Consider the following 12,377-nt stretch of genomic DNA (forward strand, 5'->3'; position numbering starts at 1 on the left):
AAGTATTAAAATCCCCAGCCCGTGGTTTCTTCCCCACCTTAGACCATTTATGTTCCTGGATGCAAAAAACACACACAGTGTTTATATTTTTAATATGCCTTAGGTAGCACAATAACTGGGTAACATGCCTATTCTCCATGCTGTTAGAATCTTGGTTCCTATCGATATACCAAATTATCACTTACTACTTCTATGTTCCATCTGGACTGCTCTTAACTCCAATTGGCCAGCCCACATGGCCACACTTTTTCTGGCTCAGCTTTCCCATGGTAGCACTCCTCCTCCCTCCTGAACATTATTCTTTTATTCCATGCCAGCCTCTTCTTTCTCCTCCCTCCTCATGGTCCTCTCTCCTGCAAGCCGGCAAAACCTGAACCCCACCTATGTCTCTTCTGCCCAGCTATTGACTGTCAGCAACTTTATTCACCAATCATAATTAACTCAGGGACAGCATCCCAGGGGCTACATGCAGACTCCGGGTCTTGGGGGCCCCCCAATGTCTATCACAATAAACAGTAAAAGACAAAACCTTAATAACTGGAGGCTGAGCACAGAGAAGATGGGTTAAAAGAACAACGGGGTGTCATTAACACAAAGCAGGCATCAGGTTTGGGTGGGAAAAGTGAGTCATCTTTCTAGGGTACCAGAGGAAGCTGCTTTGCACTTGATGCCTGCCCCAGTTAGCAAGTTTCCACACAAAAATAAAATGGCAGGTCCCTGCAAAGGGAATAGGCTCTTGCCAGCAAAGGCAGGGGAATGTGACGTCCCCTACACAGCAGCCAGATCTCAAACACTGTGCTGAAAAGACAAAGAAGAAATAGGGGTCACAATATCAGTCACAGCACTGCATACTTGCATTTGTAAGAAAAGGAAACCTGTGTACCTGGGCAGTGGCACCAGTTTACAAGCCAGGCAGAACCACCAAAGGTTCTATAGAATAACGTTGAACCTCATCTATAGGGGAAAGAGTGATGGCTCATGCTGTGACCTAGTGGTCACCTAAATTGTACCTAATATAAATACTGAGCTGAATAGGACTGGATGTCAGACCTTCAGTTTCTGTATTGGGACTTGGCATGGTTGGAGTAGACTAGGCAAGCAGAAAGCAGCAGCTGATTCGCTTCCCTCTCTTTCCATCCCCCTCCTCCCCTCCTGTTTCTTCTCACCCTTTCTCCCTTTTATTTCCTCCTCCTTCTCTTCCTCTTCCTCCTTGCCTTGCCTTCCTTCCATTTCTCTTTTTTTCCTATGGTTGAGAAAATATCATTACATATATACATGAAATTTTCCTGATCTATCCCTCTGTGTTTGGATACCTACATTTGTTCCCTGTTTTCCTATTCTGCACAGTGCTGTATGAAGCATCAATGTGCACAGTTCTCTGTAATCAGTTGACCAGGAGTCCTTTGAGTAAATAAATACCAAGGAGTGGTATAGCCAGGTCATATGGAATTTTTTTATAGTTGTTTTGTTTTGTTGTTTTTTTAGGAAATCTCCATACTGGTTTCCTTGGGGATAGTTTAGATCCCCACCATCATCTGAACTCTCTTTCCCTGTATTTTTGTCTGCACGGATTGTTTGTTATCATAGTTGCCATTTGACTGGAGTAGTATGGAATCTCAATATAATTTTGATTTTCTTCTCTGATGGCTTAGAGAGCTTAAGCATTTTTTCATGTTTATTGGCCATTTGTATTTCATTTTGGGTAACTTCCTGTTAAGTTCATTAACCCGGTTACCTGATTGTGTGGTTTGTTTACTTGTTGCTTTGTTTGTTTGCTTGCTTTTGAATGGGGCAGAAATCAGAAGAAATATTCTAGCTATTAATCCTCTATCAGATGTATAATTGGTAAAGATTTTCTCCCCTTATGCAAGTTATCTCTTCGTTCAATCAGCTGTTTCCATTGATGAAGAAGAATTTTTAATTTTATAAAGCTACATGCATTACTTATTGGTCTTATTTCCTGGTGTCTTATTGAGAAAGTTGTTGCCTCTGACTATACCCTTATGTCTTTCCCCTTCTTTTCCTCTGATAATATCAGAGTTTTGACTCTGACCATAAAGTCTTTGATCCATTTGGTGTTTTTGTGCATGGTGAAAGATAGGATCTACTTCATGCTTCTCCAAGTGGGCACCCAGTTTCCTAAGTACCACATGTCATAAAGACAGTGTTTTTAACAATGTATATTTTTGTTTTGTTTTGTTGTTGAAAATTCAGTGGTTATAGCTGTCTTGGCTTATGTTTAGAACTCTACTCTATTACATTGGTCTGTACTTCAGTTTCTGGAAATACACCCTGCTTTAAATCCATGTGACAACCCCCCCCCCTCGCTGCCACCTAGTATCAAAGCCTGGTGGGTAGAAACCAAAGCAACACCTCTTTACTATGCCAATAATCCTTCTAAGAAGCTGATTGTGTGTTTGGCTGCTTATGACATGTTCAGTGTTTGCTCGCTGAGTTTTTCTATTTTGCTAATTACCTTGTCATAATATGAAAAACTCTCAGATTTAGGTATGATAAAACATCAATTTTGGCTGCAATGATCTAGGCAAGTTGGGACATAAAACCCTTTGAACAGAATAGTCAACAGCATGCAGTGTTGTGTGCTGTTACTGGGTTTAGATGGGTCGTTCCTAGTCACATCCTTTGATTAAGGAACTAGTGAAAGCAGGAGCAAGCACTGAGCTGTCTCTGTTGGCTTTTGGCAGTTACTGAGATCATAAAGTATTTTCAAGGCTAAGGAGATCATTTTCGACGTTGTGAACAATATAGAAAATGTTGGGTTCTAGGCCATGCATGTTAGAAACCTTCATTTATCAGTGGCCTAGAAATAGCTTCTACTCACATGTTCTCCATGTTGGAATGATGGAATTTCCTGCTCCTCCTTTTCTATGCTGTTTCCTCTGCCTGGAGTCTTTCTCAGCCATGGTTGCACATTCAAGTCACCTACCAAAAACAACGGGTCCATTCCAGACCAATTAAAAAAGAGACTCTGAAGATGAAATCCAGACACTACTCCTGGCTTCCCAGTTCTGTGGGAGATTCCACCAAACTACAGTGCTGAAACTGTCCAGCCTATAATGTTGTCCTGTCTTTCATTCGACTCTCTGTCAACCAGCTGCAAAGTCCACCTCTGCACCCTGTCTCTGGGGTAAAGCCCCATAGTCGCTGTGGGTCAGGTTAGATCCCTTTTCTCTATGTCCTGAATATTTAGTACTTTTAGATCCTTGTCCCACTGGATGTTGTTCCACCCTAGACCAGGTGACAAATAAATGCATGGCTGCATCTAGTCACAGGTGTGCTGTAAGAAGTTAGGAACCAACGAAGAAGCACAGGAAGCTGCTGGGGGTGGGGCTAGAGTGCACTGGAGAGGTGTCTGTGAGGAGGTAATTCTGCAGTGTAGAAAATGGAGAGTTGGTATGGCATATCCCAGGGCGCAAGGTGTCCAGTAGAGCAAGCACTGAGCTCACAGTGCCAGTGGAGTAAAAGACACAAACAGAAGTAGAGAAGACTGAGTCTTCACAGTCTTCTGGGGTTGCAGACCCTAAGGCACGTGGGCAACTGTTGCAGGACAGTCTATCCTATCACACTGTGAACCCCGAGATTGTATTATTTACTGGAAAACCCTGTTTTAGCTGTGTGTCTCAGCCTTAGGACACACCTTTTAATCCAAGAGCTTTCTGCTTGAATATTGTAAACAGGATTAAATAAAGTCAACCACAGGTCAAGAAGCAGAGCAGACAGTTGACTGCAAGTGAACATAAGATTATTAAGAAAAAACCTTAGAGAGTGAGAGAGAGTCAGGAGGATGCACAGAAAGGCATGCAGCAAGTAAAATGGAGGAACATTTAGTTTGATGGAATCTTTGTGAGACTGTATAAGAGAGGGGGTTCATTCTGGGATGTTGGCTGAGGAGGAAGGTCACCTGGGTGCTTTCTTTGCCTCTCGGAGCTAACAGGGTTTCACCCCAACATCTCGCTCTGGAGTCTTCATTGGTAAAATTGTGAACAATTGAGATTTTATTTTAAAACAACAGGCAGCACACTGGCAAATATACAAAAACCAATAAGTGAGAATTTCAAAGGAAATGAAGCTCAAGTCAGTATTTATCGGCTTCTAGATTATTTGGTGGCCAGAACTAGACAGCTACTGTTTTATTGTCGTGTATACTGGTGGGCATAGAAGGGTGGGAAGGGAGCAGGCTACACAGGACTGAGGTGACACCGAGATGGGAAACAGATAGTATTTTTAACAAGTGTAATTGTGACAAGTAGAGATCATTCTAGAGCTGCGGGTACTATGAATAGTTTTCCAGAGAACATTAAATTAACACATTTATTGGGAAGTACCAGAAAGAATGATTTTAAAGATGTGTCCTATGTATGAGCATACACAACTACACCAGCCTCTCCACTAATTAGGTACTTGGATAGAGTGGATATCAGCAGATACCCCTTGATGGGCACTATAAACAGGTAAATTCCCTAATGTTTCTTCTTGCAGGATAGTGGCTCATTAACACAAAAATACTTCATTCACAGCATATGAGAGCAGTGCTCTCTCTCTCTTCTTGTCTTTCTCTTAAGATTGTTTCATTTAACACCTGTAATGAACCTTAAAAAGAGATTCAGTCCAGTTTGTAGTAAGGGTTGTTTCTAACCTCATTCTAATTGATTTCACTGTTAAAGGATCATCAGAAATTGGACCAGTTGGAATTGGGAATACATAAACTGTTATAAGTATTTGATTTTGACTGTCATAAGCTTTTATGAGTTTTTCATCCAACAATCAGGCTTGCCTGCATCATTGCTGGCTATCATTAATGGTCAGGCTTGCCTGTACCAGTGCTAGCTATTATGTGAATTCTATTTTCATTCATATGACTGCCACAATATGTGTTCAATTAATGGAACCTTGAATCACACACAGAGAAGGTTTCTTAGTAGAAAAAACAATGCATCTTCAAAATACATTCTTTCACTTATAGGTCACATTGTTAAACTTCATGATAACTCCTGAGGGAATGCAGGATCAACTTTTGGGAATCGTAGTGGCACGGGAAAGGCCAGACCTCGAAGAAGAAAAGCAAGCCTTGATAGTACAAGGAGCTGACAACAAAAGGTTTGAAGTGCAGAATGAAGATTTATTTTGTGGTTATAGTAAAGTATATTTAGCATCTATTTAGTTAAATTGTGAGTGTGTCTGTTATGTGTGTGTATCTCAAATGGAAATTTGGTTTAAAGTTAAATTTTTGTATTGATTTACATATGTGTCTGTGTGCCATGCATCTGTGGGTGTCTCTAGAGGCCAGAAAAGCGTGAGGATGGCAGAGGAACCACTGGAAATGGAGTTGCAGACAGTTGTGAATTGCCTGGTATGGGTGCTGGGATTCGAACCCAAGTCCTGGAAGAGCAATGTACTCTTAACTGCCGAGCTATCTCTCCGGTTCCTCCCCCAAATGAGAAAGTTTTTAATGCAGGGCCTAAAGAGCCTCTGTATTAACTCAGAAAACTGCATTGCTGAGTCTTTTTCTCAGACTCGTCAAGAACATGGAGGCTTGCCACAGACATGTGCATGGTCTTCCGTTCCTCAACAAAGGTGCTGCACAGAAGTGTCTTGGTTCGCTGTGCAACCAAAGTGATTTGTTTTCTTTGGGGCATAATATCTATGTAGCATTAAACTCTCTAAATGTTAAAAATTCTGGAAGTAAATGGAGTGGTACCTTGAGTTCCATCTGAGCCAAGGTACTGGGTGGCAGAGGAGACTGGTTTGCTCCATTTCTCAGGGTGTCACACGAGTGATCATTAAAGGGAGCTGAGCAGGAAGGCCATGTCTCAGTGACATTTCACAAGATAAGAAATTAATCTCACAGCATCTCTTTTTCAGATAATTGTCACGGCGTGACACATTTCTTTAGGTTACAAGGTCTCTGTTTCTTAGAAAAGACTGCATATTTCAAGTGATTTTTAAACCATTTCTTTTCTGAGAAAGCTGTACTTCATTCTAGGCAGTTAAAGGAAATAGAAGACAAGATTTTAGAAGTTCTCTCACTATCAGAAGGCAATATATTAGAAGATGAGACTGCGATTAAAATATTATCTTCCTCCAAGTCTTTGGCTAATGAGATTTCTCAGAAGCAGGAAGTGGCTGAGGAGACAGAGAAAAAGATTGACAATACCCGCATGGGCTATCGGCCCATTGCTATCCATTCTTCCATCCTGTTCTTCTCCATCGCTGATCTAGCCAACATCGAGCCCATGTACCAGTATTCTCTGACCTGGTTTATTAACCTGTTCATCCTGTCCATTGAAAATTCGGAGAAATCAGACATCTTATCAAAAAGGTATGTAAAGGGAATGCTAATCTTACACTAGGGAAAATGACGGTTTTGATTATGATTTCAGGATGGCATGAATGTCACAGCCATGAACCTTAAGGGAGCTTGACTCATCATTTTCCCGAAATAGAACAGATGTGTGAAGCTTTTGCTGGGAAATAATGGCTTACAGAGCTGTAGGTGAAGGGACTCTAGTCAGCACAAACATGGCAAATATGGCTCTGGCAGGCCTTTCCTTTCTCTCTCATCTCCTCTCTGCCTTGCTAAAATCCCTTAGATTACATTCCTAAAGCTAGCCACCAGAGGTCTATTCCATTACTTGGCCACTTCTTCTTCCTGAGGCTGACTATCAAGGTCCAGCTATCAAAGTATTGAAGTCCAGCAATCAAAAGCCCACTTTGGCTCACCTAATTAAATGCCCAATTAAAATTAGATAGCAAACACTGGGTTTTCCCCTTTATCTTTATAAATCAACATTTTTCTATGTGCTGCTTCTGTCTCCTCTTTGTCCGGAGGCAGTCCTTTGCCCTCCCCCCTCTCTTGTAGGACAAATAACCGTTCCCCCTCTCATTTATTTCCCCCGCCTTTCCCCCTCTCTTCTATTGCTTCTGTTTGTCCCTTATTCCCTGCTAATTGTCTCTCTGGGGCAAATCTCCTTTGTGCTGACAACTTGGTTTTGGGATATCCTGAACCAACACTGAACCTTTCAGTAGGACTGTAATATAATTCTAGAAGAAGGAAGCAGTTAGCTTTGTTTCCCATTTGCAAAATCTCCTATTGACTGCAGGGATGGAGAGAGGAGTTTTGTCCTCCAATGATAAGCAGACACTCTCTCAGCCAACTCTGAAACTATAGTTTTACATTTGGGTTTACCACATTGAAACTCTGCCAGATACCAGGCAAAACCAAAAATCTGATATTGATTATTTTCTGATAATCACACAACTTATTTTTATGATTATCTATAGAAAACATATTATTTACTATTGAGTAGTATATACAAAGCAAAAGCATTAAGTGATAAATTATCTCTCAGCCATGAGTGAAATGAGCCAATTCAAACCAGATTATGTTGTTAAAGGCAGTTTTATTGGAAAGCTGCTCTCTGGTGGTGAGTTCCCTGGCCCCAAGGACCAAGGCCCAGGAAGCCTGGAAGGGGGAGTGGGTAGGAGAGAGAGAAAGAGAGAAAGGGGCACTTGTGCAGAGAAAGAAGAGGAAACGAAGAGCAAGAAAACAAAAGGTCTGGATTATAAAGAAGATTTTCTGGGGGAAGGGCAGCCCAGACCCTTGGCTGGAAAGTTCAAGGTTGGAGGCAAGTTATGCCAGGTAGTGACTGAGGGATGCTGGGAGAACCTGGAGGCCAGATCTGCTTAGACATGTAAAATAGGCACCTCAGTCTCTTGTCTTGGGGTCAGAAACCAAGCACTAAGATCTTGTTTAAGCTTAAGCCAACTAGAGGAAAGAATTCATTTGACTTGTTAGTGAGAGAAGTTTTCAGTTTGGCCTTTGTTTCTAATTTTTAGTGTTTGTTTCTAGTCCTTGAAGTTTTCAAGTTAGTGAGGATTACTGAAGAAAAACAAAATTGAAGGTGATCTCTTAAAAAAAAATCCATGTTTCCAGTTAATTAGGCACACACATCTGTTTTCTGTTTTGTGTCCCTGTTACTTCTATCAATATTCTTCTATAAAACAATTTTTAGAAGCTGTTCAATAGACCATATTGTGGATATAATCTGGTAAGACTTGAAAGTATTATAAATACTGTTAAAATAAATACAAATATCTGCACTGTTAACTGTCTTCCTCATTTAAGTCCCTTTCCTATAAGTTTATTTAAATATAAAACTCCACTAGAGAAACTTGAATTGTCTCATATCATTATACTACTTACCAACATTTGTAGTTGCTTATATTACAAATGCTAATTATGCACACACACACATACACACATCCAAAATACTGTTTTCTGCACTGGATTTGAAGTTCTGGGACAGGATATTTATTTATTTTGACCACCATATGAGTGTGCATGTGTGAATGCATGTGCGAGTATGTGCTGCACACCTGCCTGAGAGGGCATGTCACAGCACACATATCAGGGACAACCTCAGGAGCTGGTTCTTGTTAAAGGCAGACTCACTGGTTGTTCAGGGCTCCAGCATAATCAGCCAGTGCCCTTTGCAGCCCCTCCCTCCCACAAGGTAGCCTCTGTCCACCTTGCAGCTCCAGGAGCAGATTTGCCTGTTTTAGAGGCATGAATAAATAGACCCAGTGAATGTGTTCTCTGGGGCTGGCATTTTGCACTCAACCCCTTATCCCTGGAACTCATGAGGATCATTGTGTGTAATGCAGCTTTCATTTTTAAATGTGCACTTATTGTTAGGGAAGACTAATTAAAATCTAAGTCTTCTCCTAACCGAGGCATCCTCTCCAGAAAGGCATTAGAGGGAGAAAGCAATTTGAAAACTGAATAAGCATTAAACCAGAGTGTGCTATGCATCATAGGCAATCTGCAGGGAGATTGCAAGGAACATAGTGGTTTCACCCATTATAATAAGCAAGCATAGAGTCACGAGTAGTTCATCCTCACTCTGCCTGCTAATGGAGGGGACCATCTGTGTTAGCAAATTAACTTTAGTAAGAGGAAACACAAACTTTTCACACCTCCATAGGAGGAGATGACTTTGAACCATAAAGCAAGGAGCCTGGTGAAGTCAGGGCAACTGTTCTTCCACAGGCACTGGGTTTATGCTTCAAAGCAATGGCTTCCAGGACGTTGGCAGACATTGGAGATATTCCTGGGTCTTAAAGCAGGTCCTGACGATGTTTTGAAGTGATTTTTTTTTAGAATATACATTTCTAAATAATATATATTCTAAGTAATATACATTTCTCTATAATATACATTCAGTAGGTAACAACACTTGCCTTGCAATCCTGGCATGAGTTCCATCCCCAGACCCATGGTGAATGGAGAAGCAACTCCTGAAAGTCATCCTGTGTCCTCCACAGGTGCACTGTGGCATGTGTGCACCCATACCTAACACACACACACACACACATCAATGAAAATAAAATAAGAGTTTAAAAGCATCAGAGAGTAGAAAATACTTAGAAAATTATAAGTTCCTTAATTTGGGGCTCTAAGAAAAGAGAGGTAAGGGTGGACTCTCCCTTTATTTTCAACAGGAGAAAGAAGCCCTTCCACTTACTTTTTAAACATTTGTTTGGCCTGACACAGAACCTAAAACAATAGTTCCTTTCTGCTGTTGGAAATAAGTCTAGGGCCCAGTCTAGGGCCACAGTGGATGTGTGCTGCCTGGGAGCATCTCCATGCATGGCTCTTGGTGCCGATTCATGCACACTTGTGGTGGATCGAATGGGATGCAACTGATGGGGCAAGCACTTGTGTGTATGCTCTTGTTCTACCAAGAAACTTCTAGACAGCACTTTTCATCATTCCCCCTCCCCCCCAGCAAAATAAGAGTTCCAATTGAAAAGCTAACTGCTGATCAAAGATTAAAGAGAGAACAAATTCTCATAGAAATGATTTGTGATCTCCCAGTTATTGATAAACATGGTATTCGTGGGAGTTTAGCAGCTATTAGACTCAGCTATCCTCCTAAGTACAGGAAGCATGGGACTGTTCACACAAGCCTGCCTACTAAAGATGGTTATTACTCTAGTATTCCTTCTTGTTCCTCTTACTCAAGTATACCGATAGACTCCTTTTGATGGTTGAGCTTCATTTAAGTGTGACACCAAGAATAATATATCATGAACATTGTGTCAGACACTGTGAAATTGCCATAATAAAGTGTTATTTATTGAAGTTGATGAAGTAGTGTTTATGTAGGAAATACTAAAATAACTGTAGTAAAAAATAGAAACAAACAAACAAAAACAGGAAATGCAGAAAAAATTTAAGTAGGGTATTATTTTATTAAAGAGGTCAAACTGCAACTTTTTCTAAATAAAGTGTCCATATGTAAATGTACACACATGTGCAGTCATATGTGTACACAGTATTTTTGTGTCCCTGTTACTTCTATCAATATTCCTCTAACACAATCTTTGGAAGCTGTTCAATAGACCATATTGTGGATATAATTTGGTAAGACTTGTAAGTATTATAAACACTGTTAAAATGAATACAAATATCTGCACTGTTAACTGTCTTCCTCATTTAAGTCCCTTTCCTATAAGTTTATTTAAATATAAAACTCCACTAGAGAAACTTGAATTGTCTCATATCATTATACTACTTACCAACATTTGTAGCTGCTTATATTACAAATTCTAATTATGCCCCCCCCTTAAAAAAAAAAAACCCTGTTTACACAAGATCTACATGTAACTTCTGGGAACCTGCTCCCAGTTGGCTCTGATTAGTAAATAAAAAATGCCAACAGCCAATAGCTGGGGAGGACAGACAGAGGCAGGATTTTAGGATTTCCTGGGATTGGGACCAGGGGGAAATCCACCATGTGGGAAGGGTGTGGAGGAGAGGAGAGACACAGTGCCTGAGAAGAATGCAGGACAGATAGGCATAGCCAACATGTGAAGGATCCAGAGAGCCTGGCCCAGAGGCCTGCTCAATTGGGCCCAGAGCAGCCAAGATAGAACATAGAATTAGTAAGTAATAACTCGGGATTAATCCCGTGGAGGTTCAGCAATGGCCCAGCTATTGAGGTGTTTAAGGCCTGTTAAAATAAAGGCTGTGAGTGTGTCTTTCATTCTAGAGCAGAAAGCAATGAAGTGGGTAATGAACCATGTCCCTGGGATTTATTAATTTTTCTATAAACACTGAATAATTTTTAGTCTTTTACTCCCACTGAAGTATATCATTGAAATATAGTATTTTAATCTTTATCACTAGTGAGAGTAAATTTGAGCTTGGAAGGATAAGGATAGGGAAAGCTGGGGGGTGGGATGGGATGGGGTATTCTGGAAGGACAGGAGCCAGCAGCAGGATAGAAATGGCAGTACAGCCAATGGCTGCCTAAGACCCTTTCCCATCCCAGCTACAACCTACATTTTCTAGAATTGCAATAGAAACCCTGTTTACAAAGACATGTGCTAAATTACGTGTATACCAGCAGTGGTGCCTGGTTTTACCTTGTCAGATTATCCCGTTCATGGCATCTTTTGAGCCACCTCAAGGATCTCTCATAGTAAGAGAAAGAGAAAAAAACAAAAACAACAACAAACCTTTTTAGTAACTGTGCTGGCTAGTCTTAGGTCAACTTGATACACAAACTGAGTTCTCTGAAACAAGAGAACCTCAATTGAGAAAAAGCCTTCATTAGATCTGGCTGTAAGGCATTTTCTTAATTAGTTATTGGGAGGGATAGAATGCTTATTTTAAATCTAAACCTCAGCTCTATTTCAAGGACTTCTGTCTCACTACATTGTTTCTCAGCTAAAAATAAGATGTGTCCTTTGGCTGTCATTCTCTGATAGCAGTGCTAGTGAGGGAGAAAATAGTTAAGGAAATAAACAAGAGGAAAAATGAAAAGCAAAACAAAGCACCAATTACAATGAGTCCAAGCCAAGGACAGTAGTATGAAAATAGCTAAATTCTTGTCACAGATGGGTAGATATTTTTTTCCCTTACTGCATTAAGAAACACCAGTATAAATTTGATCACTAATAAACTATGTTGCTTTTTCCCTCAGATAATTGATCTGCTTAGAAGGTTTGAGCCATTAGTCTGTGTCCCTACAAATGTTTATTTTTTTTAGCCCTCTACAAGTGTTTTTTTGTTGACGTAGGTTAAAAATCATAGTTTTTGTGTCTATGTAATAACTAATTTAAATTTTTTATTTCAATGATTATTTCATGAAATACTTATATTAAAATGAATGAGGCATTGTATTGACATTGGGAATAATTGTGGATATAGCGCACATGCATTACCAGTTTATTCATATGTCCATGTTTTGTCTCTGTGAAATGTAGTTTCATAAAGAGAAATATAATCAAATCTACTAGGTTTTTTTTTTTTTGGCTCTGATAGATTCATGTTCATTGTAGCATAGCAT

At 40.3% G+C, this 12,377-nt stretch overlaps 1 protein-coding gene across 1 annotated transcript in view; it reads left to right on the plus strand.

Annotated features, from left to right (window-relative positions):
• The window catches only part of LOC110288938 (dynein axonemal heavy chain 7-like), a 326,234-nt gene that overhangs the window by 256,589 nt on the left and 57,268 nt on the right, over nt 1-12,377 (plus strand). Inside the window, exons 50-51 of the mRNA XM_085837019.1 lie at nt 4,985-5,118; nt 6,005-6,340. Of these exons, the coding sequence (XP_085693145.1) occupies nt 4,985-5,118; nt 6,005-6,340 (470 nt within the window). The remainder of the gene's footprint in view (nt 1-4,984; nt 5,119-6,004; nt 6,341-12,377) is intronic.

This window comes from Mus caroli, unplaced genomic scaffold (assembly GCF_978045245.1).
Source record: "Mus caroli unplaced genomic scaffold, Mus_caroli_1 scaffold_1, whole genome shotgun sequence".
NCBI classification, from domain to species: Eukaryota; Metazoa; Chordata; class Mammalia; order Rodentia; family Muridae; genus Mus; species Mus caroli.